The sequence below is a fragment of the Cucurbita pepo genome, chromosome 5 (assembly GCF_057944985.1).
Source record: "Cucurbita pepo subsp. pepo isolate OVF chromosome 5, ASM5794498v1, whole genome shotgun sequence".
Taxonomy (NCBI): Eukaryota; Viridiplantae; Streptophyta; class Magnoliopsida; order Cucurbitales; family Cucurbitaceae; genus Cucurbita; species Cucurbita pepo.
This window is the reverse complement of record NC_141802.1, coordinates 1,282,847-1,306,575: the sequence shown is the minus strand read 5'-3', so window position 1 is coordinate 1,306,575 and position 23,729 is coordinate 1,282,847. Positions and strand designations below refer to the sequence as shown.

The following is a 23,729-nucleotide window of genomic DNA, read 5'->3' as shown; positions in this document are numbered from 1 at the left end:
ATTTAGTTTTTTGAGCTATAGCAACTTATATAAACATTTTACTGAGTACTAATTTCAAAAGTCGGCTCAACACCTAACACCTATGTTTGTCTGTCTTCTTTTGGACTTTTCTTCCCTGGTCTTCCTCGACAGGAAGAAGTTTCCACACTCTTATAAAAAAATGTTTCGTTCCCTTCTACAACATAGCGTTTTAAAACTATGCTTTAAGTTGAAAAGTATTTGATAATAGTCAACGTATCTTAATGATAGTCTTACGCCAGCTTTCATTAGGTTGAATTTCCGTTCTATAAGGCTTGACATACAAAACTATACCTTCGACATAGTTCAAAGGTAATTGATAGATACTCCTTCGATCAAGATCGATAATTTCGAATCTTCATATCTGGAGGGTTGTTATGCTTTAAAAAATTGTAGCCCCCAGGTGAGATGTGAGACATATTTGAAAGTTTTGGTCAAATGGTGTGGATCTAACTTGGGAAGCAAGATTTGGTAGATCAATTATTGTCCCTTTTTTTTTTTTTTGCATTTTGCATTTGGAAGAGATTACAACAGAGCTAATCAATGGACGACCCAACCCCTCTCCCCCAAACATTATACCTTCAAAATATGAAAAAGAATGGCCGTACAACAATACACATATCATTAATATCCAGAATCCTCCTAATGATTCAATTCCCCAAATATGTCTGGGCAATCATCCCATTTGCTTGCGTTCCTTGCTTCCCAATATCCTCCAGCATACCTAAAGGGTCCATCTTCCCCTTCTCTCTCGAACCATCTTGGCTTCCACCCGTTCTCTTGTAACTTCCTCGACTGAAATACACGAACGACAATGAATCATGCAGGTTGAAATTTAAAAAAGCATGCAAAAAGAAGAGCTCGACGTACAATTCTTTGCCTTTGTTCCAACCGTAGCTTCTCGGCATTGGCCTTATCGTACTCCCCGTTTTCTAGATGTCGTTGGTCTGGTCGGAGTCTGGAATCCGTGGGAGGGAGCATCTCCTTAATCCATGATCAAATATCCAATATCAGACAAAGCTATACATCACAATTAGAGATAATCAAAGAAGGGTATATGGTAAGAGACTGATTTCAACCTTGAGCCCCGGTGTCAGCTCATTCAAAGTGATCGAAAATGAAGTCAAGTTGTATCGAGTCGGATCATGCGGCGGTTCACTGCTTTTCCATAACAAAGTACCACCATCACAACTCTTTGAATTTACATTCTCGTGACCATTTACATAATACATGCTATCGTCCCACTTCCCGAACAACGTGGCAACTTTTTTCCCAGAAACATGTTCAACATATCCATGAACCTATACAGATGTAGATGCAGAATAGATTTGAATTAGTTCTGTTAAAGGAAAACAGGATAAAATCCGATACAGATGAACGAGTATGAACCTGATGAGGATTTCGGTCGAGAAAAGATTGCTCTTTGAACTTGAGGTTGCACGAATAGTCCCTATTGCCACGTATATGCATGGTTCCATGGTGATCACAATATACTTTCCCAAGGATGAGATTATAGATACTTGTTGTTACCTAAAAGCAATCATAAAATGAGATTTATGATACACTCACTAACCACATAAATTCGAAGAAATCTAGAACTTATGAAGTAGAACACATGCTGATCGGAATGCCAAGCCTCCAGTCTGTGAGATCCCACATCGATTGGAGAGGAGAACAAAACATTCTTTACAAGGGTGTGGAAACTTCTCCCTAGCAGACGCATTTTAAAAATTTTGAGGGGAAGCCCGAAAGAGAAAGCCCAAAGAGGACAATATCTGCTAGCGGTGAGCTTGGGTCGTTACAAATGGTATCAAAGCCGGACATTGTGTGATGTGCCAGCGAGGAGGCTGAGCCCTGAAGGGGATAGACACAAGTTGGCCAACAAGGGAGTGGATTGAGGGGTCCCACATCGATTGGAGAAGGGAACGAGTGTCGATGAGGAAGCTAGGTCCCGAAGGGGGGTGGATTGTGAGATCCCATATCGGTTGGGGAGGAGAACGAAACATTTTTTATAAGGGTGAGGAAACCTCTCCCTAGCACACGCGTTTTAAAAACTTTGAGGGAAAACCTGAAAGGGAAGATCCAAAGAGGACAATATTTGCTAGCAGTGGACAGTAGACTTGGGCCGTTACAAATGGTACCAAAGCCAGACACTGTGTGATGTGCCAGCAAGGAGGCTGAGCCCTGAAGGGGGTGGACACGAGCTAGTGTGCCAACAAGAGGGTGGATTGAGGGGTCTCACATTGATTGAAGAAGGGAACGAGTGTCAGTGAGGACGCTAGGTCCTGAAGGGGAGTGGATTGTGAGATCCCACATCGGTTGGGAAGGAGAACGAAACATTTTTTTATAAGGGCGTGGAAACCTCTCCCTAGCACACGCGTTTTAAAAATCTTGAGGGGAAGCCCGAAAGGGAAAGTGTGATATTATCTATTTTGTTTTTCTTTTTACCTTGCTCCACTGGAAGATTTCACCATCATCAAACTCAAGTGTGAGAACTCCAACAGGGTCCAACTGAATTGACCTTCCCCAGAATTTGGACTGAAGGTTGCTATCTCCCCAAAACTTCCACCCTCTCCCTTCGCAATGGCACGCTATCAGAGTCGGGTGGTGACTCACCTACATAAACATACACATCCATTTTCCAATTACTTTCACAGTTATCCCATAATAAACTTACACAGCTTCTTATCCCATATACTGACCTTCTCCGAGAAGAACCGAAATCCTTTCTCTGGAAAATCGGCTTCGTAGGTTTCCCCCAACAGAGGATTGAATGGTTTGCAGTGCCTTCCTTCCGACGAAGCGTACCCCGAAACTGCAAACGCTGCAACGTTCAGAATTCTTTGCAGACTATTTCCCTGCACATAATACAAGTCCCCAAATTCTACTTTGATTTCCATGCATAACAAGATTTGTAGGAAGCTTTTATCTTCTTATAAGCTCACCTGTTTTCCTTGTTGATATGCCTGGTCCAATAGATATGAATACTCCATGTCTTCACAGCATTTCTGCAGGGATGATATTGGCTCGTTGAAGTAAACAGGGAGGCACACTCTTGTCAGATCTTTTCCCACATTGTCTTTGATCATTGACCAAAGGCTGACTCGTTTCTCCTTCTCCACCGGAACGGGAAGCCGTTTCCTTCTTTGAACGTGCGAGTATCTGTTCTGTAACTCCATGTTAGCAACCATTGTGCCAGCATTGTCATGCTGATGACTTTCAGCCTTGATATCATGGGCATAGACAGAATTTTCAGAGAAAGAATCTCTGGTGTCGTAAAAGGACATTTCGTCTTCGTCTGAAACCTCCTCCTCGAGCTCTCGTTTCTCAATATCATCCGATGATTCCGTGGTGCTGCATTCTACAAACCAGACAGAAGTAAATAATCTATCAAATCTTCAAACAAACCGCACATCCAACAACGTTTCATTTGATAAACTCACTACAGTTTATAACATTTTATGCAGAACTTAGACTAATACAGTTAACCAGCAATTTTTTTCCAAATTACATCTTACATTTTAAAAACACCCAATAGACATCAACCCAATTTTTAACACTTCAACGAAAACAGAGAACTAACAAGACCATCATACTTTACTGAAGCTCTGTCTTACAAGAAACAATTCCCTGGATATGATGAAATTACAAGCCAAGCGCCAAATGCCAAACAAAAAGAGGCTGAGAAAACTATATTTTCTGCTTGAAAGCCTTGAAGTGTATTGATTTCAAGCATATAAAGCAAATTTCAATGAAAAAGGGAAGAAAAAAGAAGAGAAAGAACCACTATATTTTCCACGTTCTTCAGAGGAAAGATCATGCTTCATCAGTTGAAATTCTCCATCATTCATTCCAGAAGCTTCAGCTTCAAAACTAGCAGCCTGTATATAACAGGGTCAAGTCTAATATCAGCCACATGAGTAGCACAATAATACATAACACACAAGAATTGATACTAACTATGAGCGCTAAGAAGAAAAGGGCTTCAAAAGGAAACTTTTACCTCTAACTGCCTGATTGTATCAAGCAAGTTAGATCGTTCATCACATAGAACTTGAAGCTGCCCTCTAATTTCAAAGAATTCGGACAGCATTATCTGTTCACAATCCTTAACAAGAGTTTCACCAATTCCCTCTTCAATTAAACGCTCCTTCAGTCGGTCAGTCGATACCGATAAATCACTCGGCACGGTGGTGAGATTATAATTCAGCGATGTTAGAGGAGATATGCTGCGACTAGAAGAAGCCAAGGCTTGAATCCAAGCCTCTCGGTCACTCTTTGAATTAGTTCTCAAATGAAGAGTCTTTGTAGCAGTGAAGATATAAAACCTCCGATCATCCGACTTGCTCTCTCGAAATGATGTGATCTGCATTGATAAATTTCAGACATTAGAAAAAGAAATGGCATATTCAAGAACAAAAACCACAAGATTATGGACAGTGATATCACCCGGAAAGTACAAAATTTACCTAAAAAGTTCACCACTTGTGATTACATTCATTAGCAACCCACCTAATAACTCGCTTAAACTCTTCAAATCAAGCTCAGAAACAGTAAAAGAAAAGAGGGAAAAGGTGAAATTCAGGGTAGAATTTGAGTGGAAGATAAATAAGGTTGGAGATTTCAAATCCAACAAAAAAAAAAAAAAAAAAAATGATGATTTCAAGACAGTAGAAAAGGAGAGCAACAATGAGTTGTGATGAATAATAACCCTAAGCATCACCAAAAACATAAAATGGCCCCCTAATCCACCTGTGGATGTGACCCACTCGACATGAACAAGCAGTTAAAAAGCTATGAAAAAATTGCAATTAAGTTCATCAGAGGATGACCCAGATAAGAGAGAGAGAAAGAGAGAGTAAATGCTGGAAGAAATATGATGAACAATGGTTTAAACCTGTGGTTCACGCGTTTGCTTTAAGCTCAGATTTCAATGCCCCCTCCCCCTGAGTATCTGGCAAAATCAGAGTCGGCCTCAGACTCAGAGGGAGAGCTAAAGAGAGAGAGAGATTTATTTTCAGAGAGAAGCAAAACTAAAAATGTGATGAATGGTAAACACATAACCTAAAATGTTGCCCATAACGGAAAACCTATTTCTCTCTTTACCGCCATCCCTAAAATGCATAAACACATCCCATTCCTACTTTATCAGATCATCAAATTATCAGACCATTTCAGATCCTGTTTTTGTGTAAATTTTCCATATAATAAACCAAAATTCGTGTTCCTCTTAATTTCAATTACAATTTCGTTTCAAGCTCTTTTATGTACCTTGAGATGAACCACTCCCACCGCTTTTTGGTGCTTCCTCCTCCCTCCGCCGTTCTCGTCTCCCCTCGGGATCCTATTGCTTGAAATCTCTCCGATCAATCGATAGTCGTTGTTTGAAGCAAGAAGATTCAGATTCTCGGGACGGGGAATCTTGGCGTAGGACAATACGCCATTACGGAGAAGAAACCATCTGGATCTCCACCCTTTCCCGTAATTGGTCCACTTGTGAAGAACTCCAGCGACTGTGGATTTGGATCCCGGTGGCCGTCTGATAACATTCGCATGAGATCCATCAGAAAAGGCGGCTAAACTGGCGGGCATGCTCTTGGTCCTGCAGAGAGCAGCCGCCGCCGCAGCAGCCTCCTCAGTCGACTGGTCTCCATCGCCGGCGCATCCGATTCCGAAACTCTCCACCGAGATGCAACAAAGAGGGTGCATTTCCTTGGCCTTCATAGTTTGTTCTTTTGTATTTGAATCCCTCGAGCCCTCATCAACTCTCAAATCTGCCGGTCAATTGGAAGAAGAAGAAGAAGAAGAAGAAGAAGAAGAAGAAGAATCTCCATAATCCATAAATGAGAGAAGCTTATAGTTAAGAAGAACAGTAAGAGAGGCTCCCCGTAGCAGATTTAGCTCGGAATCAATGGCGAAGAATATAGTAATTTTTGTGGGGGAAGATTACTTATATATACACCAAACAGCTCAACAGAGAGAGACAGAGAGAGACATGGAGCAGGACGTGGCAGATGGTAAATTAAACAAGGGAGGCGGAACGGAATCAATTTTCCAAACCAATATTTAATACTTCCAATTTTTTTTTTTTTTTTTAAATACTTTAATTTATATATCCATTTACATACCAAATTAAATATTCCAAATTAACCACTCTAATTTTATATTTAATAAAAACAATCAAATAATTTTCACAGGTTAGACTTTTTCAAAATTACCAAGTAAAGATTTAGATTATTATCCCATAAAAAAAATATTATATTTAAAAAATTAAAATTTTAAATACTATTAAATATTTAAAAATTAAGTGACATACAACATGCAAATGCAAAAGTTATCGGGTGTCGAATCTAAATTCTAAACGATAAAAATAAATTAATTTTTTTTGAATGAAAATAAATAAAAAGAGTATATATATATTTTGGGAACCAGTTGACTGTTTAATCCAGTCCTTTTTATTAATAATAATAATAATATTTATGGGTCATTTATTTTTATTTTGTTTCACTTTTTGGTTCAGTAGATTGATTGTCAGATGAACATAAATTACGATGCATCGCATGTGAATACCCAAACAAAACAAAATTCTCAAAACACACAAAAATTAATTCGCCTTCAAATTTCACTCCTTATTTCAAAAATAAATTAAATTAAATAATATTTATACTAAAAATGATTATATATTTAGAATGAAAATTTTGAATTTTGAATTTTTAGATCAATAATAATAATAATATTTTAATGAGTTAAGTCGATCAATTTGTCTCGTATGATTATGATTTCTTCAACGAGTTATAGGTATTAGAATTAACACGATAATCTTCAAGGCATAGAGAACATAGAGTTCGTCGAGTAGATGGACTCACCGACTCGACCATCTAATTTATGTGTTGACCCACACGAAACACAAATGGATGGAAGAGAGTGAGGATTTGGTCAAAGAATTGGTATGGTGAAAGCGACCCAACGGTGGATACAACAAAGTTTTGCAACGAGGTAGATTTCAACTCCTTATGCAATTTATAATCTACAAACTTTTATTTAATTATTTTTAAAATTTGTAGCTTTAATTTTATTTTTATTACAAAAATAATAGGATGACCACGTGGAATTGTGACAGTGGAGGGTCGACCAATGTTGTGTACGCCACGCGTGATCGACAGCTCAGATTCATAACCCCATTATCTTCTTATCATTATCTATATAATATATATAACTTCCCCTCTATTTCACTTTTTTTTTCTTTTAAATAAAAAAAAAAAATAAAGGAATGTGATTTGAAAGGAGGGAAAGGGTTCGAGGCCCGGAATTGGGTTGAGGTAAGGAGTTTTATATGGTATTAAATTTGAAAGATATAAATGTTTGTGGGGCTACATAGGAGAAGACGTGTTTAGGTTGATATAAATAATGTATGGTTTGATATGGTACTGGATTTGAAAATATAAATATTTGTGGGGTTAGAGATGGAAAAGTTGTGTCAAAATATAATAAAAATATGTGGGGGTAAAGCGATGAGTGAGAGAGGGAAACAAAGGAGCAAATCAAGTATGGGAAATTAGGTGTATCAATATATTATGTGAATTATATAATATATAGTTTTATATCAATGTATACACACTCTTTATCAACATAGCCCCATGCTATATTGCTTCTACTTTCTCTCTATTTTTTTTTATTTTTTTACTTAATAGTGCCACGTGATCGAATAATTTCTCTTTGCATGATCCAATAACTTGGTTATAGAGTTACTTAAGATGTTCGAGATTCAAGGGTCTTACAACCTAGCTACAATTATAGACAAAATCTTAACAGTAACTTTATGATGTCTGAATAAAGGAGAGACATATGAATGAACCGATACCACATCCAAATAAAAGAGATTCTGAGAATAAGATGACTAAGAAAAACTTAAAAGAAAAAAAAGCTTCTTTCTTTCTAGTGACTCAATCACAGTAACTTCATGGTTAAACATGTTTTATTTGAATCATTCTATATTGGGCGATCTTTTATAATTCTTTTTATGGGATGCATGTAAGTGGGGATAAAATATGTTGGAAGGATTTGTGTTGGTCTGTGGGAATAGTCTTCATTCTTAAGAACTGAAGAGTAGGTAACGTGATCATGTCGTAATAGAATACCGAAAAGATCTGATATCAAATATACTTATGTATTTTGTAATATTCTAATTCTAATTTGGAATATTCTACTCCACAAAATGCTTTGAGAATATCCCACATCCAAATAAATAGAAAGAAAAAAAAAATGATGAGGAAGGAAGGACCACCCACTTCAAAAACTTACAAAAGTTCTTAAAGGAGATTTGTAGCCTTTTGTCTAATAATTATTAAAAATGGCCATCATAATGTGGTCAGCGTTGACCATCTTAAAAAAATATCATAACTATCTGTCAGATATATTCTCATAATAATATTTTACGGATTAAAACGGACAATTTTTGCTGGATAAAAATGTTTTTTTTTTTATTCAAACTAATTTAAAAAGCACGATCTAGACAATAAAAAAAAAAGTGACGACAGCAATAAACAACGTGTCATCGTCACACAAGATGTCCTAAAACAATCTTAACAGAGTGATGACAAATGTTCGAAACTCTAACAGAGCTAAATCCAACAAACATTAAACTCGAATCGGACCCGGAACATAGAGGCATAAAAAGGGAAAGAAAGAAAGAAAGAAAACAAATTGAATGATTGTAAGAATAGAAAGAAAAGAGTTGAGGAAAGAAAGCAACAAAAGGGCTATCAAATCCATGTTTGAAGAGTACCAAACAATCAACTATTTGTCTACACCACCATCTATTAACCCTAAACCCATCCAGCTGGGAACCCAAACCCACCAACAACAACTGGCCCCCTCTCCTTACTCGTTATTCTATTTTCCTATTATTATTATCGTTCGAATTCTCACCGACATTACACGTGCCTCCCACTCGTACCTTCATAATTTGCAGTTGTATAAACCATTTATTGATTTCGGGCCCAACGTACCTTTCAATGTGTTAACATTTATTTCCCGATAAAGATAACATTATATCAAAGTTCTTGTTTTTTAAAAGAAGATATCGTCGTGTATAATTTCATTAGATTTGGTTGGTATTGAGTAGATAGCATAAACATTTGTATATATTAATGATGTGTCAAAAGTTACTAGGGTTTTGGAATAGAGATTGTTCCACAGATGCACGTGATTCAATGAATGCTAATAGTATCAATGTTGACCAAAACCAATGTAGTTTCAATAATAGTAATAAACACATTAAAAGCCAACATACATTATCTCTTACTTTCATGCAATTTTATAAACTTTTTTTAATCTAATTATTCCCGCATGCAATAACGTCACGAATGATTGAAATTTGTTCAAAGTAACTTTCAAGACCCGAACATTTTTTTCTTTTAAATATTTTATTTCTATGAGAGATTATACTATTAATATTAAGATTAGTATTGCTCAACTCTGTTCAAATTGGTAAAGATGGTATGTTCTAATATCATAGGTTAAATTATCAACAAACCCAAATGCTTAATTATATCAATACTTTAACAGTAAAACAAATGGATGGAATGTAACAATAATATTTGTCAAATGAGATATCTTCCTTTTACAAAACATCCAAATGAAAGAACTCAATTCTTATTTTAAAACGGTGAGGTTGATGACTATACGTAACAGATTAAAACGGTTAATATACGCTAGCAATGGAGTGAGTGTAAAAAGGAGGTCCATGTGTGTGCACCCAAAGGTCTTCTCTTTCTGTGTGCTGCAAAATGTCTCAGGTCCTTTTTGTTTTTCTTTTGTTGCACTCTGTTAAATGTTGTATGCATACATATATGTACAAAAGGACATGCATGCCTTTCCATAAAAACTCAAATCTAACCCTTTTCTCTCATGCATAAATCCAATCTTTCACGATCTCTTCTTAACATATGCGTTCTAAAATCGTAAAATTAATAACAATACATAACGAGTCAAAACAGACAATATCTATTAGCTATATATATATATATATATATATAATTATACGTACGAATAAATGGAAAGGAGAGGAGGGTAAAGGAAGGAAGGGTCCTTATCAAGAGGGGTTTGACTGGTCTTTAAAGCCAAATTCAGAGGGTGAAGCAGCCCAAGCTGATGATTTTGTAATGCCCCCCTCTGCACGTGCCGTACACACACTGTTTCAGGCGCCAATTATGGCTCCATTTCCCCTTTTTTTTTCTTTTTCTTTTTTTCATTTCCCCCTTTTTTTAATACTAAATAATTAAAAACACAAAAATCTTTAAAGAATTTGTGAATTATTTTTTCAAAAAAAAAAAAAAAAAAAGAAAACAATACTCATTTCCCAAAAGATACTTTTCTTTTACATCTTCATTTTTTAAAAATCATAAATTTTATTTTTGGATTAATTTGAAACATAAATACATGTTCATGAAAAAAAAAAAAAAACAACCTCAATTTCAAGAAAGGACACAAATTTTGGGGTCCTAAGTTAGGCGTACCAAAATGATTGCCTATTATTCTTGAATTAGGATAATGGGTCATTCCAAAAAAGATTGAAAGAGCTAAAGAAAAAGAGTAAGAAATCATTGACAAGAAAGATGAGGCTCTTTAAAGCCGTTGTTCAAGGGTTTAAAGAATCCATTATCTAAAGGAGTGAGACATGCATATGCACAAACCTATTGAATATTTTGACCGAAGCGATTTCGGTCCCATATAATTTTGTTGCATCTTCATGTTATATGATACCTTTTGATCAAAGGTAGAGTTTGATACAACATAAAACATTAAATTTCGTTTTATTATAGGAAGGATTCAAAGTTAAAAAGTCACTTTTTTTTCAATAATTGGGTTTGAACAACAAAAGTAATAGAGATGGTAGGATCAAAGAGCATTAAAGCTTTGTTAATCCAATCTACTTCAAATCTAAGATGGGGCCATTTTTTTATTCCATGAAAAGTGCCCTTAAAGTTTTAAACAGAGAGAAAAAAAAGCTAGGGAAGAGAGAGAAAGGGCTGTTGAGAGAGAAAGAAAGGTATATGATATAGTTTCACGACTAGTGCTTTACACCGTCCCAAGCTCTCTACTAACAAATGTTATTCACTTTGGCTTATTATCAATTTCATAGTTTTAAAACGTGTATGTTAAGGAGAGGTTTCTACACTTTTATAAGAAATGTTTCTGTGAAATCTTATATAATCATATGTTTGCCTATGTCTCTCTCAAACCCCAAATCTTCCTCGAGTTTATAAAGAAATATCCGATGGCCATTTGCTTACTTGAATTTTGCCATATATCTCATTCTCCCAATAACGATCATTTAATTCATGTCAAAAAAAAAAAAAATTAAATAAATAAAATTGTACATATATGACTTTTTTCAAATATATTTTTATTAATATAAATATAGTGATTTCTAGGAAAATTACCATAAAAAATCAAAGTGAAAAGCTCAAGGCCCAGTTTCATATGAAAGCCCAATGGACCAGCTTCAAGGCCCAACCAAATGGTAATTGAATTTAGACTTTTTTTTTTTTTAACCTAAAATTGGAGGAAAATAGGCATTAGAAAAGGGGTTGATGAGAGGTAAATATCATACATTGCGAAATGAAATTTAAAACCTAACAAACATCCACTTGCCTCCTACCATTTTCTACCAACTTATTTATTTATTTATTTATGAAATTAAATTTTCATATTTTTCAATTTAATTATATAATATTATTGATAATTCAAATATATCATACTAGATTAAAACTTAGTTTATTTATATAGTATTATGAGATATATAATCATGTCGAAGAGACAGTATTGTATAGGAAAAAAAAAGTACACAACTAATGATAAAATTAAAATCATATGTTTTTTTTTTTTTTTTTTTGTAGAAATTAATCATGATTAGAATTATTAGATGTAATAATGTCGTCATAATTGCTATAGAATATTTTTTAATACTAAAACTTTTATTTTTTTTAGGTAAAAGTATTATGTAAAATGCAAGTGTCTGTAGTGAATTTTGAAGTGGTTAATTAATATATTAAATGGGGTGGGATTTTATGAAGCTCCTTAATTGATGCTACAGGTTTGGACATATTAAATATTGTGTTATTCAAATACACAATTATTATGTCCTTAGTACTTTAGGCCCCTTTACCACTTTCATGCGCATTAATTATTTCTTTTTCCATAAATTAAATATTATTATTATTTTGAGTAACCCACACAATCCAACTGCCATAATAACTATCCTCGAAAAAAAAATCTTATATATATATATATATATATATATATTGCCAGGAATGCATGCCAGATAACTCTACTGTCGTTAATTAAAAGAAAAATCATAAATTTATAAGTATGAAACACTGTTTCCATTGAAATAAGAGTTTATGTTCTATTAATAAGCACGGGTTAAAAAAGAATGGTTGTTAGAGGATAGGAGGTTAGGTTTGAAACATGTAAATCATTATTGTGTTTATGAAGGGGTAAAAAGAGATAAGGTGGTTGGAGGTTGGTAAAAAAGTGGAGGTTGAAAGGGTAAAAAGTAAAAAAATATATGGTTTTGGTTAGATACAAAGCAGTTTCTCGGGACACAAAGCGCCATTGAATTGAAATTAAGATTGTGAGTGCAGGCGTGAGACCAAAAGCTGTTAAAAGCCTCCACCCACCCTCCCATTTCCACTCTTTAATATATATATTATTTTTATTAATAATCGAAAAAATCCTCATTTTAAATAAGATAATATATTTTGTAATTTGAATTATTTGAATTTTTTTTTTAAAAAAAAATGTTAGTTTAGGGGTTTGGAGAGCGTAGGAATCACGGATTTAGGGTTTCGAAGAGCATTGATTAATTGATTTAAATATAATAATTAAACCCTAAACCCTAAACCCTAAACCCTAAAACATAATCATTCATTTCAATTACCACTTTTATTATCTCAATGCATTTGTCTCCGCTCCCCTCTTTTACCTTATTATTAATTATTATTATTCAAACTCTAAATTAAATATAATTAATATTAATATTAATTATTTCCTTCCATTCTGTTTTTTACTTCTTCTATTCCATTCTTACCCATTATTTCAAACTCCCATGCAAGATTCCCTTCTCCTCTTATTCCTTTATTTATTTATTTTATTTTATTTTATTTTATTTTATTTTATTTTTGTATAGTGGGATTTTACATAAAAACCCAACCCTAACATTATCACACTCTTTTCTTTAACCCTTAAATGACCAAAATATCCTTACTCTTATCCATTATATTTTATATTTCATGTCCCCACACGGCCACACCCTCTGCCTTCTAAATCATTTCAGGTATTTACAGATAACCATATCTTATATTACAACCTTAACTAATGTATATATTTTGTCTTATAGTCTTACATATATATAATTCACTTAAACTATAGTTTTTATTTAAATTATTCAAAGTATGGACAGCAAATAAAGCAGCCAATTTTTTTTTTTTTTTTAAATTTTTGGGCGAGTATGATGATATTGTGAATAAAAAATGTGGGGTGGGAAGTGGGTAGCGATTTGTGACATAAATGCGAAATTAAAGGGTTTGTCCGCAAACTCAGTTGACCTATTTATATATATTTCAAATTCAATTATTTTCCTAAAAATACTATAAATTTTAGTATAAAGTTTTTTTTTTCTATGCGTCACATCACACGAGCTATAGAGATTTTACAATTTAACTAAAATCACATTTTAACTTAAATAAACTATATGTTAAAAAAATTACTATATATTTTATTTATTTTAAAATTAAATAAATGTAAGTTTGAAAATAATTGGTTATAAATGGTTACTCTAGTAAATTTCCATTCAAAACAGTGAAAAAGTTGAGGGTCTTTTGGTTACTTTTTTTTTTATTGCTCTTTTTTAAAAAATGATTCGTAACTTTTATTTTTGTTTAAAGCTTATTTTAATTCAAGTTTGGAGAAAACTTTTATTCTAGTATATAGTCTTTACATAGCTATATCCGCTTTCAATATCTAGGTAAATTTTACTTCTTTAATGTAATTATTACTTGTTCTTTTGTTCCGCTATTTATTGTTGTCAGCCTCACGATTTTAAAACGTGAGTTTCTATATCATTACCGGTGTCTAACTCTAATACCATTGGTAACAATCAAAGCTCACCCATAAATGCTTTTGACCTGTTATGTATCATCTTAGACTCATGATAGATTTTCACACCCTTATGAGTAATGTTTTGTTTTGTTATTCGACATATGTGGGACCGAAAAAATGAAAAAGCAAAAGAAAAAGAAAAATAAAAGACAAAAAAGAGAAAAAGTAAAGATTACAAAAGAATTCTCATAATGTCATCATGTTCGCTGAATTGAAGTTATTGAGAAATCCACTAGAACATTACTATAAAATATACCCATAAAACTTAAGTGCATCAACCTTTTAATTTATAGTTTATAATAAACTATGATTTATAAATATTAAACCTAAAAAGAAAATATTATAAGAATAAATGTTAATGGAAATTAAATTAAATTAAATTAAATAGGGGGAATTGGGGTTCTAATAAACTAACATTAAAAAATGAATGAGCTTAGTTCGAATTAATTAGTTTAAAAAAAAAAACAAAATAAATTAAAATTAAAGTTAAATCGAATATGAGAGGGGGTATAATCCAGTGCGGTTAAGGCGTAAAGTAAAATCACCATGGAGACCTAATCATGTGGATGCAATTGAATTCAAAGAAAAACCATGGGGACCACAAATCTCTGAAACGCATTTGATGAAATTTTGTTTGCTGAGACTTAATTTCCTTTTGTTCTTCTTCTCTCTGCGAGAAAATCAGACATGGTCCACGTGGATAAAGATAAGATGACCAAAATAAATAAATAAATAAATAAATAAAAATAAACACCCCCTAATCATTTATTCCATTTTCAATTAGAATTTGTTTGGTTAAATTTGGTTAATTTAATTTTAAATTATTATTTTATTAACGTATATATTAAAATTTTAATTTATATATTTTTTGAATTGATCGTGTAAGTGGAATGTCAAATGTGTCCAATTATGTTCATAAAACAGTAATTTAATGATAATTAGTTGTTAACAATTTTAATAATATTTTTAAGAGTTGGCCTAATTTAAATGTTTAATACATCGAGGTTTAAATTTCAAATACAATAATAGTAATACAATTTCAAATCCTAAGATATTATTACTATTTAAAAAAAAAAAAAAAAAAAAACGAGGGGCAGTTTCGTCATTTGGTCTTCTTCAGTGGATGTAGTAAATAAAAACTTCCATTTAATATAGCGCCTGCAACTCTCCCTTCCGTTTCACTTCTTTAGACACAGCGACGAACGATGAGACACAGCCATTACCCAACTTGACCCATTTTTCACCCTTTTCCACAGACAAGAAAGGAAAAAGAAGATTCCGGCAAATCTCCCACGACAGTACCACGGCGGCGGCGGCGGCGGCATTGCATTGATCTCCGTTAATGGCGTGGGTCAAATCCCTTCAGTGCAAATCCAGAGTTTTCGAAGACGTTTATCATCCAAGCCCTAAGAATCTAATCCCGAGTGCCAGCTGTCGGAAGGGCGTTCAGAGCCTCAAAGACGTCGTTGAAACCACCAAATCGAAGAACAAGAAGCCCAAACCCTCGCCGCCCGACAGAAAACCTGTTCCTCGAATCTCCAAATCAGAACCCGGATCGAGTCCCTGCACCCGCTCCAGAACCAGCGTTTCCTCTCGTTCATTGATAAGGCCCAACGATCTCCTCTTTCCGGCGCTTTCGGAGTTGCCGGAGGGCCATCATTCACGGAGCGTCGTTGAGATAATCTTCCACACGAGGTGGACCCCTAAGGCGTTTACGGGTCAGGTCGAGATGATTTTCAAGGTCCAGAACGGGTCCAAGACGGTGGCCCGATTTGAAGAGTATCGCGAAATGGTCAAGGCCAAGGCGGCAATGGGATGTCCCGCCGACGAGGAGAATGCCCGTTCTGTCGCCGACGGGAACGAGGTCATGAGATTTCACTGCATGGGTCCGACATCCGACTGTGCAAAATACGACGGTAGCGGCGCCGCCGCCGGGTGGAGTTTCCCCGGGGTGAGAGGGTCGTCATCGTCGGCGATTTGCACTTTCGCCGGAAGTGGGGTAGCCCACGAGAACGCCGGCGGCGGAAGAGGGAGAAGAGCGATGTTGGTTTGTCGGGTCATCGCCGGTCGGGTCTCAAAGCAAGCGAAGAAACCCGACCCGTTTCTGGAAGCCCGAGTTGGCGTGGACTCGGTGAGTAGGGAAAACGGCGAGTTGCTCGTATTCGACTCGCGTGCAGTTCTCCCTTGTTTCCTCATCATCTACAAATTGTAAAAAAAAAAAAAAAAAAAAAAAAAAAATGCAAAATCATTATTATAATTTTTTTTATTTTATATATTTTGGGATATTTTTTTGGCGACGAAATGAAAATCTTTTAAATTTTCATGTTTCACCATAATTAATTGTCTTTATTTTTCATGCGTGATATAATTATATTAAAAAATGCTAATTAACCAATATTATTTTTCCTAAGTAATTAATTAATTTTCTGTCTTTATTCCTTAGAATGGGCTCAGAAATTCACGTGTTGTTTTGGCAGATAGGAAACAAAATGAATATGGAAAATAAAATATTATTAAATAAATGTAAAAAAGGAAAAATAAATAAATAGAGCTAAAGAGAGTTGTTCCATTCCAACAAAGACATGGGCATTAAGTACAGGGCAAGTCAATTCTTACTTTCCTTCACACAAAATGAAAGGCATATAAATTAAAAATTCTCCTATTTAACAAGAAAAAAAAAAAAAAAAAAGTTAAGTCTATACTTCCAAGCAAAGTCGTTTGCATTAAACTAACCCAATGACATGATAAACGTGTCGGGTTCCAAGAATGAAGCTGCATCGGCTGACACTCAAAATGGACAATATCATACATTTGATCGATCAAAATAGGCCATGTTGTTTCGTATTTAAGGCACCTACCCGAACTCACCAAATCATTGAATAGTGAAAATGGCATTTCAACAGATTCTTATTCTGTTTTTCTTTTATGTTGGAGTGGGGCAGTGGTTGAAAGAGATGGTGGTTTGCTTTGTCACTTTGGCTTTGAGTTGAAGCTGGGAATTGATGTATAATCTATCTTTGCTGCATCAATGGATGAAAACTCATCTTCCTGCACTCATGGTACACTCCCTAGCACGAACTATGGCTTACCGTTCAATCACGTCCGACCCTGCATCGTCAAGTAACATCATTGATGCAGTATTTGTCGACAAGAGATGTTGAAAAATTGCACACATGAGCATGTCTCAAATATTCACTAACTTGGCTCCACATACAACGGGGTCCACGAAAACAGGGATATAATGTAACCAGCAGCAATTCACCTAACCATACTCCAAAACTAGAAAGCAACTGTTTGAGAGGTCTAAAACGACAGTTCTTTCGCTTTTCTTTTCAAATTGTTTATGAGAACGGTTTAGGCATCTAGGAAGATCCTAAACAGAAGAAAAAAAGCATCAACAGTGAGATCCCAGATCGGTTGGAGGAGGGAACAAAACATTTCTTATGAGGGTGTGGAAACTTCCCCCTAGTAAACGTGTTTTAAACCGGTAAGGTTGATGACAATACCTAATGGATCAAAGCAGACAACATTCACTAGCGGTGGGTTTGGACTGTTACAATGACGGAAGCACATTCAATCACTTCAGCTCCAACATGTTCTGAAAAACAATTCATTTAGATTACAAATAATTAAGTGATCACAAAATGAACAGTTTAAAATGATATCACATAGCCAACCTAAAATAAGTCTTTTGGTATAGACAAATACCATCGGACTAAGAGGTCACAAGTCCGAATCCTCGTCGACATGTTGACGTACTAGAATCTACAGTCAATAGCCAGTTGATATTGAACAATAACATCAACTATTTGGTTTGCTTTCTGAAATAGACAGATTCTGCAACAAGGACAGAATCTCTGTTTATGCACTGTCTTTGTACTAAAGCTTCAGGGCACTGAGTTAGAGGACTTCATAACAACCAAAAGCAGGAATCAAATCCAGACCAGAAATGACAGTTTTTATATATCATACATTTTTCTACCGTTGCCAAATAGTTGTAATGCCATAAGTTATGATATCCCACTACACACTGAGTCACTGACCTAACTTCTTTAGCTTATATAACGGTATCAAAAGTAGCTCACCAAGTAAATTCATATTGCAATCAAGTCGTTCACGACTAATGCTTGTTCATGTGGCTTGACGGCTCCAACATGCATCTCAAGCCAATCACTGCCATATCCTAATGTGTACTTTTCAGAAACAACTTCTGATATGGTGATAGTGATAGTTGAGTGAAATTCAGTATGGATATAGAAGGAAGAACTTCAACCCAGAATCCAGATAATTCTACTCATGTAAGATGATGGTTAATTGTACTTCAAAAACCGCTTTCTCTAGATGGTATTAGGAGAAACTTGGAGGAAGAAAAGGGTTAAGTCAAGTGAAGACCTAAATGCCTATTAGAAAAGGAGTGTGAGCAGACATTGTCCGCTTTGGCCCGTTACGTATCACCATCAGCCACACGGTTTTAAAACGTTGTCTGTTAGGGAGAGGTTTCCACTCTTATAAGGAATATTTCGTTCCCCTCTCCAACCGATGTGGGATCTCATAATCCACTCCCCTTGGAGACTCAGCGTACTCACCGGCACACCACTCAGTGTCTGGCTTTGATACCATTTGTAACAGCCCACCACCATTATTGTTCGGTTTGGCCCGTTACGTATCGCTATCAGCCTCATGATTTTAGAACGCGTCTGTTAGGGAGAGGGGAACAAAGAAAGGTTTCCACATCCTTGAAAGGAGTGGTTCGTTCCCCTTTCCAACCAAAAAATGAATGTAGATGACATGATATTACTTTGATCGAAATGCTTCATACACAAGCACGTTACTTCTAGACAGGAAAGTATGACAACAAAAGATGTAGTTAGTTAGCTTAAGCAAGTAAGCAGGGAAGCAAAAGGAGACCAGTAAGTGTATGAATGCTTGAAACTATGTCTTGGAACATATACCTGCCATTGCAGCCATCAACATGAACAAAATAAAATAAAACAACCATTAAAACACAAAAGGGTCTCATTATAAACACCCAACAAATTTCAAAAAAGAAGAACAACAAAATTCCCAAATCATAACCAAAAATGGGTAATGGGTCATCTTCCTCCCTTAAAAAGAACGAACCCCAAGATCCGTTTAACAAGAAACAAGACAGTGAATACATACAGCCTCCCAATACAATGCACGGTTTTAAAGAAAAATCAATAGGAGCAAACCTGGTTGAGGGAAATTAGGCACAACGCGAAACTTAATCCTGATGCCATGGATGCGAGGATCCTCGTCTCTGTAAGCTGGCTTGTCGAAGGTTATAACAGGACAACAAAATAAAACCCAAAAGAGAAATGATCACAACTTTACCTCACTGACTGAAAGAAGGCAGCTCAAAAGGCGAAGGGCAGAGGGGAAATGGGTTTAAGACAGAAAAGATGAAAATATAAATAAAATGGAGAAATGGTTCGAAACTGTGGCTCAGCGAGGAAGGAATTCGAGAGAGAAATGGTCAAAAGAGGGAAAAGGGGGAATAAGAAACAGAAGGAGAAAGGGAAAGGCGCTGTTTATGGCGATTTCGCGCGCTCTGGCAGTGTCACTAAGACATCCAATTGGGATTGGGACCGTCTTTTCCAAAATGCCCAAATAAGTGCTTTTTTGTTTTAAACGAAAAAGTTCGACCCTTTAGTTCATAGTTCATTTATGTACGCTGAAGTTCGAGCCATGGCTAGAAATTTGCATCAATATTTTCACCCAACTTTGGAGCAACACAGTTTGAAGGAATCAGTTTATTGGTGTACTTCAATGAAGATTTTACATAATTTTGTTTCTTAATTTAACGATTGGAGATTGAACTATCAGCCTAATAAAGTTATCTCAAACTCGTTCTAACACTTTCGAGTCTATCAAATTCTCTTAACGATCTTACTCGAGTAGCCTGGTAGGAAACATGTTGAAACTAATGTATCAATGAGACAACACACTCCTATACAGGTTTGTTTCAACAATTCAATGCTCAGAATAAACTGAATCTGCATTTAACTACAACACTCCAATAATTTGCCCATGAGTTATTTCAAGTAATCTGCAGTCTGCAACTGAGCAGTGTTTCAAAAGCAAGGTCACCATTGAAAGAACTTTCACAAAATGGTTCTTCGTCTGGATCGTTTGCTCTTCGTAGGCGCGCACCATTTCTGTCCATCTTGCATTTTAGCTCGGATTTTTCGGTATTCTCTTGACCGTAAAACAGCCTCCATAATGTTAATATCTTCACAAATCTCATGTCTTGAAAGACAGGATAGACTAGGAAGTATCTCTCTCTGGAAGTCTTTCAATCTTCTTCCCCGCCTCAACTTAACGCCAACATTCATGTTCTCCATGTCAACTACTTCAGACAGCTGCGACGATACAGAGAACTCATCGTCTTCACCGTTTTCTGCTTGCTTTAGAACTAGTAACTCAAAGGAATCAGAAGAATGCTGTGGTTGATCCACCTGAACTTTTCCCGTGCCATTTGATTCTGTTTTTGTGTTACACTCATGAGCTTCGCTCGAATCAGCCAAAGACATAGAAACAAGCGACTCAGCCGCATGTTGAAGTAGAAGTTTCATTTCAGAAGATTCTTCATCATGTTCTGATTCAATGCTACAAGAAGACTTATGATCTTGCTCAGTGGACAAGATGGTTTCTGTACTATGCAGCCCCTTTTGAGTTTCATAAGACTGGTTACTAGAGAGACTCAAAATTTGCACCTTTTTCTCCCCACCAGAGTCATTTTCTGCATTACAAGTAGACATGCCCGAAATCGTCAATACTCCGTTGCAACCGTCTTCTGCAGCATGATTACAGTCAGAGCATACTTCACTCTTTCGAACCCTTGTATGCCTGTCAGCAGGAAGCTCAATTACAGCCTCCAATTTTTCACTTTCGTCGTCACGACAGTTCCTAAAGTTGTTAGAACCGTTTACTATCGACTCCATCGGAGCTTCATCACATTGAGTGTTATACATTTCACATGTATTTGTTCCCTTAAATTTGGACTCTGTAGTGTGAGTTTCATTTGCATCCTGATCAAGTGTGGAAGATTCAGTAGAACAGTTATTCTTCTGTTCGACCCTAATAGGGGAGGTGCAATTCGCTTGTTGTACCTTGCCAACTGCTCCCTTGAAACCAGATGATGATGTCGAGGTTGAATAGCGAGTCGTAATAAGATCATTCGAGTGACAAGATGAATCATCATTCTGAGCTTCATTAAGGTCCAGATATCCTACTTCATAGGACCCAAACTGTTGGTTCTTGATAGGGAGATAGTCACTTGAGATATGACCATGGCTATTTTCAGATTCTGCAGAAATGACAGCACTTGAGAAATGCTAAATGGAAATAAGATCCCAATAAGAAGGATCATGAAACTAACCTTTACCTGTGCATTCAATTGTTGGAACATTTAGATCTAAAGAATATACATTTTCGGCATCGTCGTCAATCGAATCTTCCAAATCAATAACTTCTTGAGAGAGCATACAACGAGACTTCTCGTGCAGAAGTGTTTCTTTGTCGCTCTCCTTTTCTCGGTTCCCCACTCCAAGATCTAGAGAAAGATCTAACTCTTCCAAGTCTGATTCTCAAAGATTACCACCACAACAAGAAATCTTACTTTTTGAATTTCATTATATTGAGATCAGGTACATTTGAGAACCCTTACCAATGAGGCTAATGTACTGATCTGCAGGAAGCTGCAAATCAAGATGCTTGAGCTGAAGCTTATGGTTTTGAGCTGGCCGCTTTTGAAGCTATCAGAAAAGCAAAGTTTTGAGTCATTCATCACTGCAACGAGTTCGAGTATATCCAACAAACTCTTGTTCATTTCACAAGATATTATACTCCTAAAAGTCAGTAAACTCATTACCATGCGAATCGAGAAAACTTCGGTTTCTTTCATAAATGGATCATATCTTGCAGGATTTGCATATGGCATGAAAGTTGATTTCATCCCGGCTTTCCTAAAACCGTGTCGGTCAAACTCCTCGAAGCCAAAATTCTGCATCAGTATCCTTTGTACATCGTACAATCGATGTAATTCAAGAACCTGAAGCAATATGAGAAGATAAATAGAACAACTAGTTACAGTTAAGTAAGAACCTTATTAGAGATCATGAATTGTGCTCCCAATACCTGATTTCTAAACATAACTTCCTGGCTCAGCATGGTTTGCTTCAATGCATCTTTAAACGAACCAGAATACATTTGTACTAAATCTAAACTCAAATCTCCTTGAACCAACATTGCCCCCTTAACCAGACTATCCCTCACATTGGAATAAAAACTCGCCCCCTTAGCCGTGACATAAAGAATGCTTCACGCAGACGACTTCAATAACCAGCAGCCATCATTGTAAGTTATCTAAAAGGAAATGTAAAGTTTCTCAAAAGACAGAGAGACATATTCCTACAAAAATGTATACATTGACATAGCTAGCGATGCATTGTACAGATAAGGCAGCCTACCGCAAACACTCAACAAATATCAATAAATTGAAGTTTATAGTAAGAGTTCCGCCAAACATCGTGCATTTTGAAGGCATTAAACAAAAGGGTCGAATTCACAAGATCCCAGAAGTATACATAACAAAGGATTCTGCCCTTTGAGAGGCAAAGGGCTTGAAGTAGAGACAGTAATCGAATACCCATTCTGAACCCCACATCGTTTTTCCCAGAAAGAAATTAAAACACAGAAAGAGACAAAGAGAGTTAGAGGGTACCATGAGAGAAAGATCCAAAAGCAGGGGAAATGGAAACATGGGGTTGGTTGTTGGGTGTTCGGAGTGTTGAAGTGGATTAGATGAATGGAGAAGAAGATGGGTTTGTTTTATTGTGGATTGTTGTTGAGATTCCGAGAGAGAAAGAGGAGGAGAGGGAGGAGGGGGGGGGGCTGAGGGTAAGAAAGAGCAGAAATGCGTGCGTCGGGAAAGGATCACAAAAAAGTACGTAATTTTATTTTTTTTTTCTTTTTCTTTTTCTTTTCTTCTGGACTAACTTTTTCCATTTCATTTGTGTATTGATATTTGTGCCGCTGTCTTTTTCCCTCTCAAACATCGTGATTCTTTGTTATAACTCATAACTCTCTTTTTCATTCCTTAACCTGCTCCTCTCACACATTTTGCTCTGTGGACGCCCGTCTCCTCTACAATCTGCTTACCTGGCCACTTGCCTCCTGCTGATGTGGACATTAAATGCTTCCCTCTTCTACGCTAAACTCATTTTATTGCTCCACGTCCTCCTCCTCCTCTTTCAACCCTCACCCCTCCTAATAGAATTTAGTATTTAAACTAGTTGGAGAGGAAAATAAAGTATTTATTATAAGGTTGTACAAACATTTCTCTAGTAAACACGTTTAACATTTGAGGAGAAACTTGGTGTGCCAACAATGACGTCGGATCCCAAAGGATGGATTGTGAGATCTCACGTCAGTTGTAGAGGAGAACGAACCATTCCATATAAGATTCTGTAAACTTTTCTCTAACAAACGCGTTTAAAACAATGAAGTTGATGGTGATATGTAAC

General features: G+C 35.9%; 3 protein-coding genes and 1 long non-coding RNA gene across 9 annotated transcripts; 1 reads left to right on the top strand and 3 right to left on the bottom strand.

Moving 5' to 3' along the window:
* Positions 1 to 485: 485 nt before the first annotated feature.
* Positions 486 to 6,024, bottom strand: LOC111795463 (oxysterol-binding protein-related protein 2B). The gene is made up of 10 exons (XM_087124090.1): positions 5,290 to 6,024; positions 4,022 to 4,384; positions 3,803 to 3,899; positions 2,964 to 3,379; positions 2,721 to 2,876; positions 2,467 to 2,634; positions 1,408 to 1,548; positions 1,098 to 1,319; positions 889 to 1,002; positions 486 to 813 (listed from the first exon to the last, which is right to left on the bottom strand). The coding sequence occupies exons 1-10, from the start codon at positions 5,740 to 5,742 to the stop codon at positions 661 to 663; spliced, it is 2,283 nt and encodes a 760-aa protein (XP_086980216.1). The 5' UTR covers positions 5,743 to 6,024; the 3' UTR covers positions 486 to 660.
* Positions 6,025 to 15,331: 9,307 nt separating this feature from the next.
* Positions 15,332 to 16,517, top strand: LOC111795718 (uncharacterized). The gene has a single exon (XM_023678280.2). The coding sequence runs from the start codon at positions 15,524 to 15,526 to the stop codon at positions 16,391 to 16,393; it is 870 nt and encodes a 289-aa protein (XP_023534048.2). The 5' UTR covers positions 15,332 to 15,523; the 3' UTR covers positions 16,394 to 16,517.
* A 158-nt stretch (positions 16,518 to 16,675) lies between these two features.
* LOC111794799 (uncharacterized) lies at positions 16,676 to 19,807 on the bottom strand. Of its 3 annotated transcripts, XR_002815136.2 has the most exons (5): positions 19,395 to 19,804; positions 17,859 to 18,018; positions 17,688 to 17,779; positions 17,382 to 17,554; positions 16,676 to 17,289 (listed from the first exon to the last, which is right to left on the bottom strand). It is a non-coding gene; the product is annotated as an uncharacterized LOC111794799 (long non-coding RNA). The 3 variants fall into 3 exon arrangements; XR_002815137.2 differs by having other exon boundaries at positions 16,676 to 17,554; positions 17,890 to 18,018; positions 19,395 to 19,807; XR_002815135.2 differs by having other exon boundaries at positions 16,676 to 17,554; positions 19,395 to 19,803.
* Positions 19,808 to 20,068: 261 nt separating this feature from the next.
* On the bottom strand, positions 20,069 to 23,118 carry LOC111794749 (uncharacterized). 4 transcript variants are annotated; one of them, XM_023676881.2, is made up of 6 exons: positions 22,928 to 23,118; positions 22,342 to 22,569; positions 22,076 to 22,255; positions 21,872 to 21,959; positions 21,584 to 21,790; positions 20,069 to 21,511 (listed from the first exon to the last, which is right to left on the bottom strand). In XM_023676881.2, exons 2-6 carry the CDS (start codon positions 22,450 to 22,452, stop codon positions 20,307 to 20,309), a joined length of 1,791 nt encoding a protein of 596 aa, XP_023532649.2. In that variant the 5' UTR covers positions 22,453 to 22,569; positions 22,928 to 23,118; the 3' UTR covers positions 20,069 to 20,306. The 4 variants fall into 4 exon arrangements, with proteins under 4 accessions (XP_023532649.2, XP_023532651.2, XP_023532650.2 ...); XM_023676883.2 differs by having other exon boundaries at positions 21,590 to 21,790; XM_023676882.2 differs by having other exon boundaries at positions 21,584 to 21,784.
* Between the last annotated feature and the right edge of the window lie 611 nt (positions 23,119 to 23,729).

Excerpts from the sequence above, each read along its gene's own strand:
- LOC111795718 (XM_023678280.2), top strand. The coding sequence starts at position 15,524 with ATGGCGTGGGTCAAATCCCTTCAGTGCAAATCCAGAGTTTTCGAAGAC.
- LOC111794749 (XM_023676881.2), bottom strand. The coding sequence starts at position 22,452 with ATGTTGGTTCAAGGAGATTTGAGTTTAGATTTAGTACAAATGTATTCT. Across the intron at positions 21,960-22,075 it reads AAGTTTTCTCGATTCGCATG|CTTCAAAAGCGGCCAGCTCA; the intron begins GTAATGAGTTTA and ends CTTTTCTGATAG. Across the intron at positions 21,791-21,871 it reads TCAGTACATTAGCCTCATTG|AATCAGACTTGGAAGAGTTA; the intron begins GTAAGGGTTCTC and ends GTAATCTTTGAG.
- LOC111795463 (XM_087124090.1), bottom strand. The coding sequence starts at position 5,742 with ATGAAGGCCAAGGAAATGCACCCTCTTTGTTGCATCTCGGTGGAGAGT. Across the intron at positions 2,877-2,963 it reads CATATCAACAAGGAAAACAG|GGAAATAGTCTGCAAAGAAT; the intron begins GTGAGCTTATAA and ends TATTATGTGCAG. Across the intron at positions 2,635-2,720 it reads TTCGGTTCTTCTCGGAGAAG|GTGAGTCACCACCCGACTCT; the intron begins GTCAGTATATGG and ends ATGTTTATGTAG.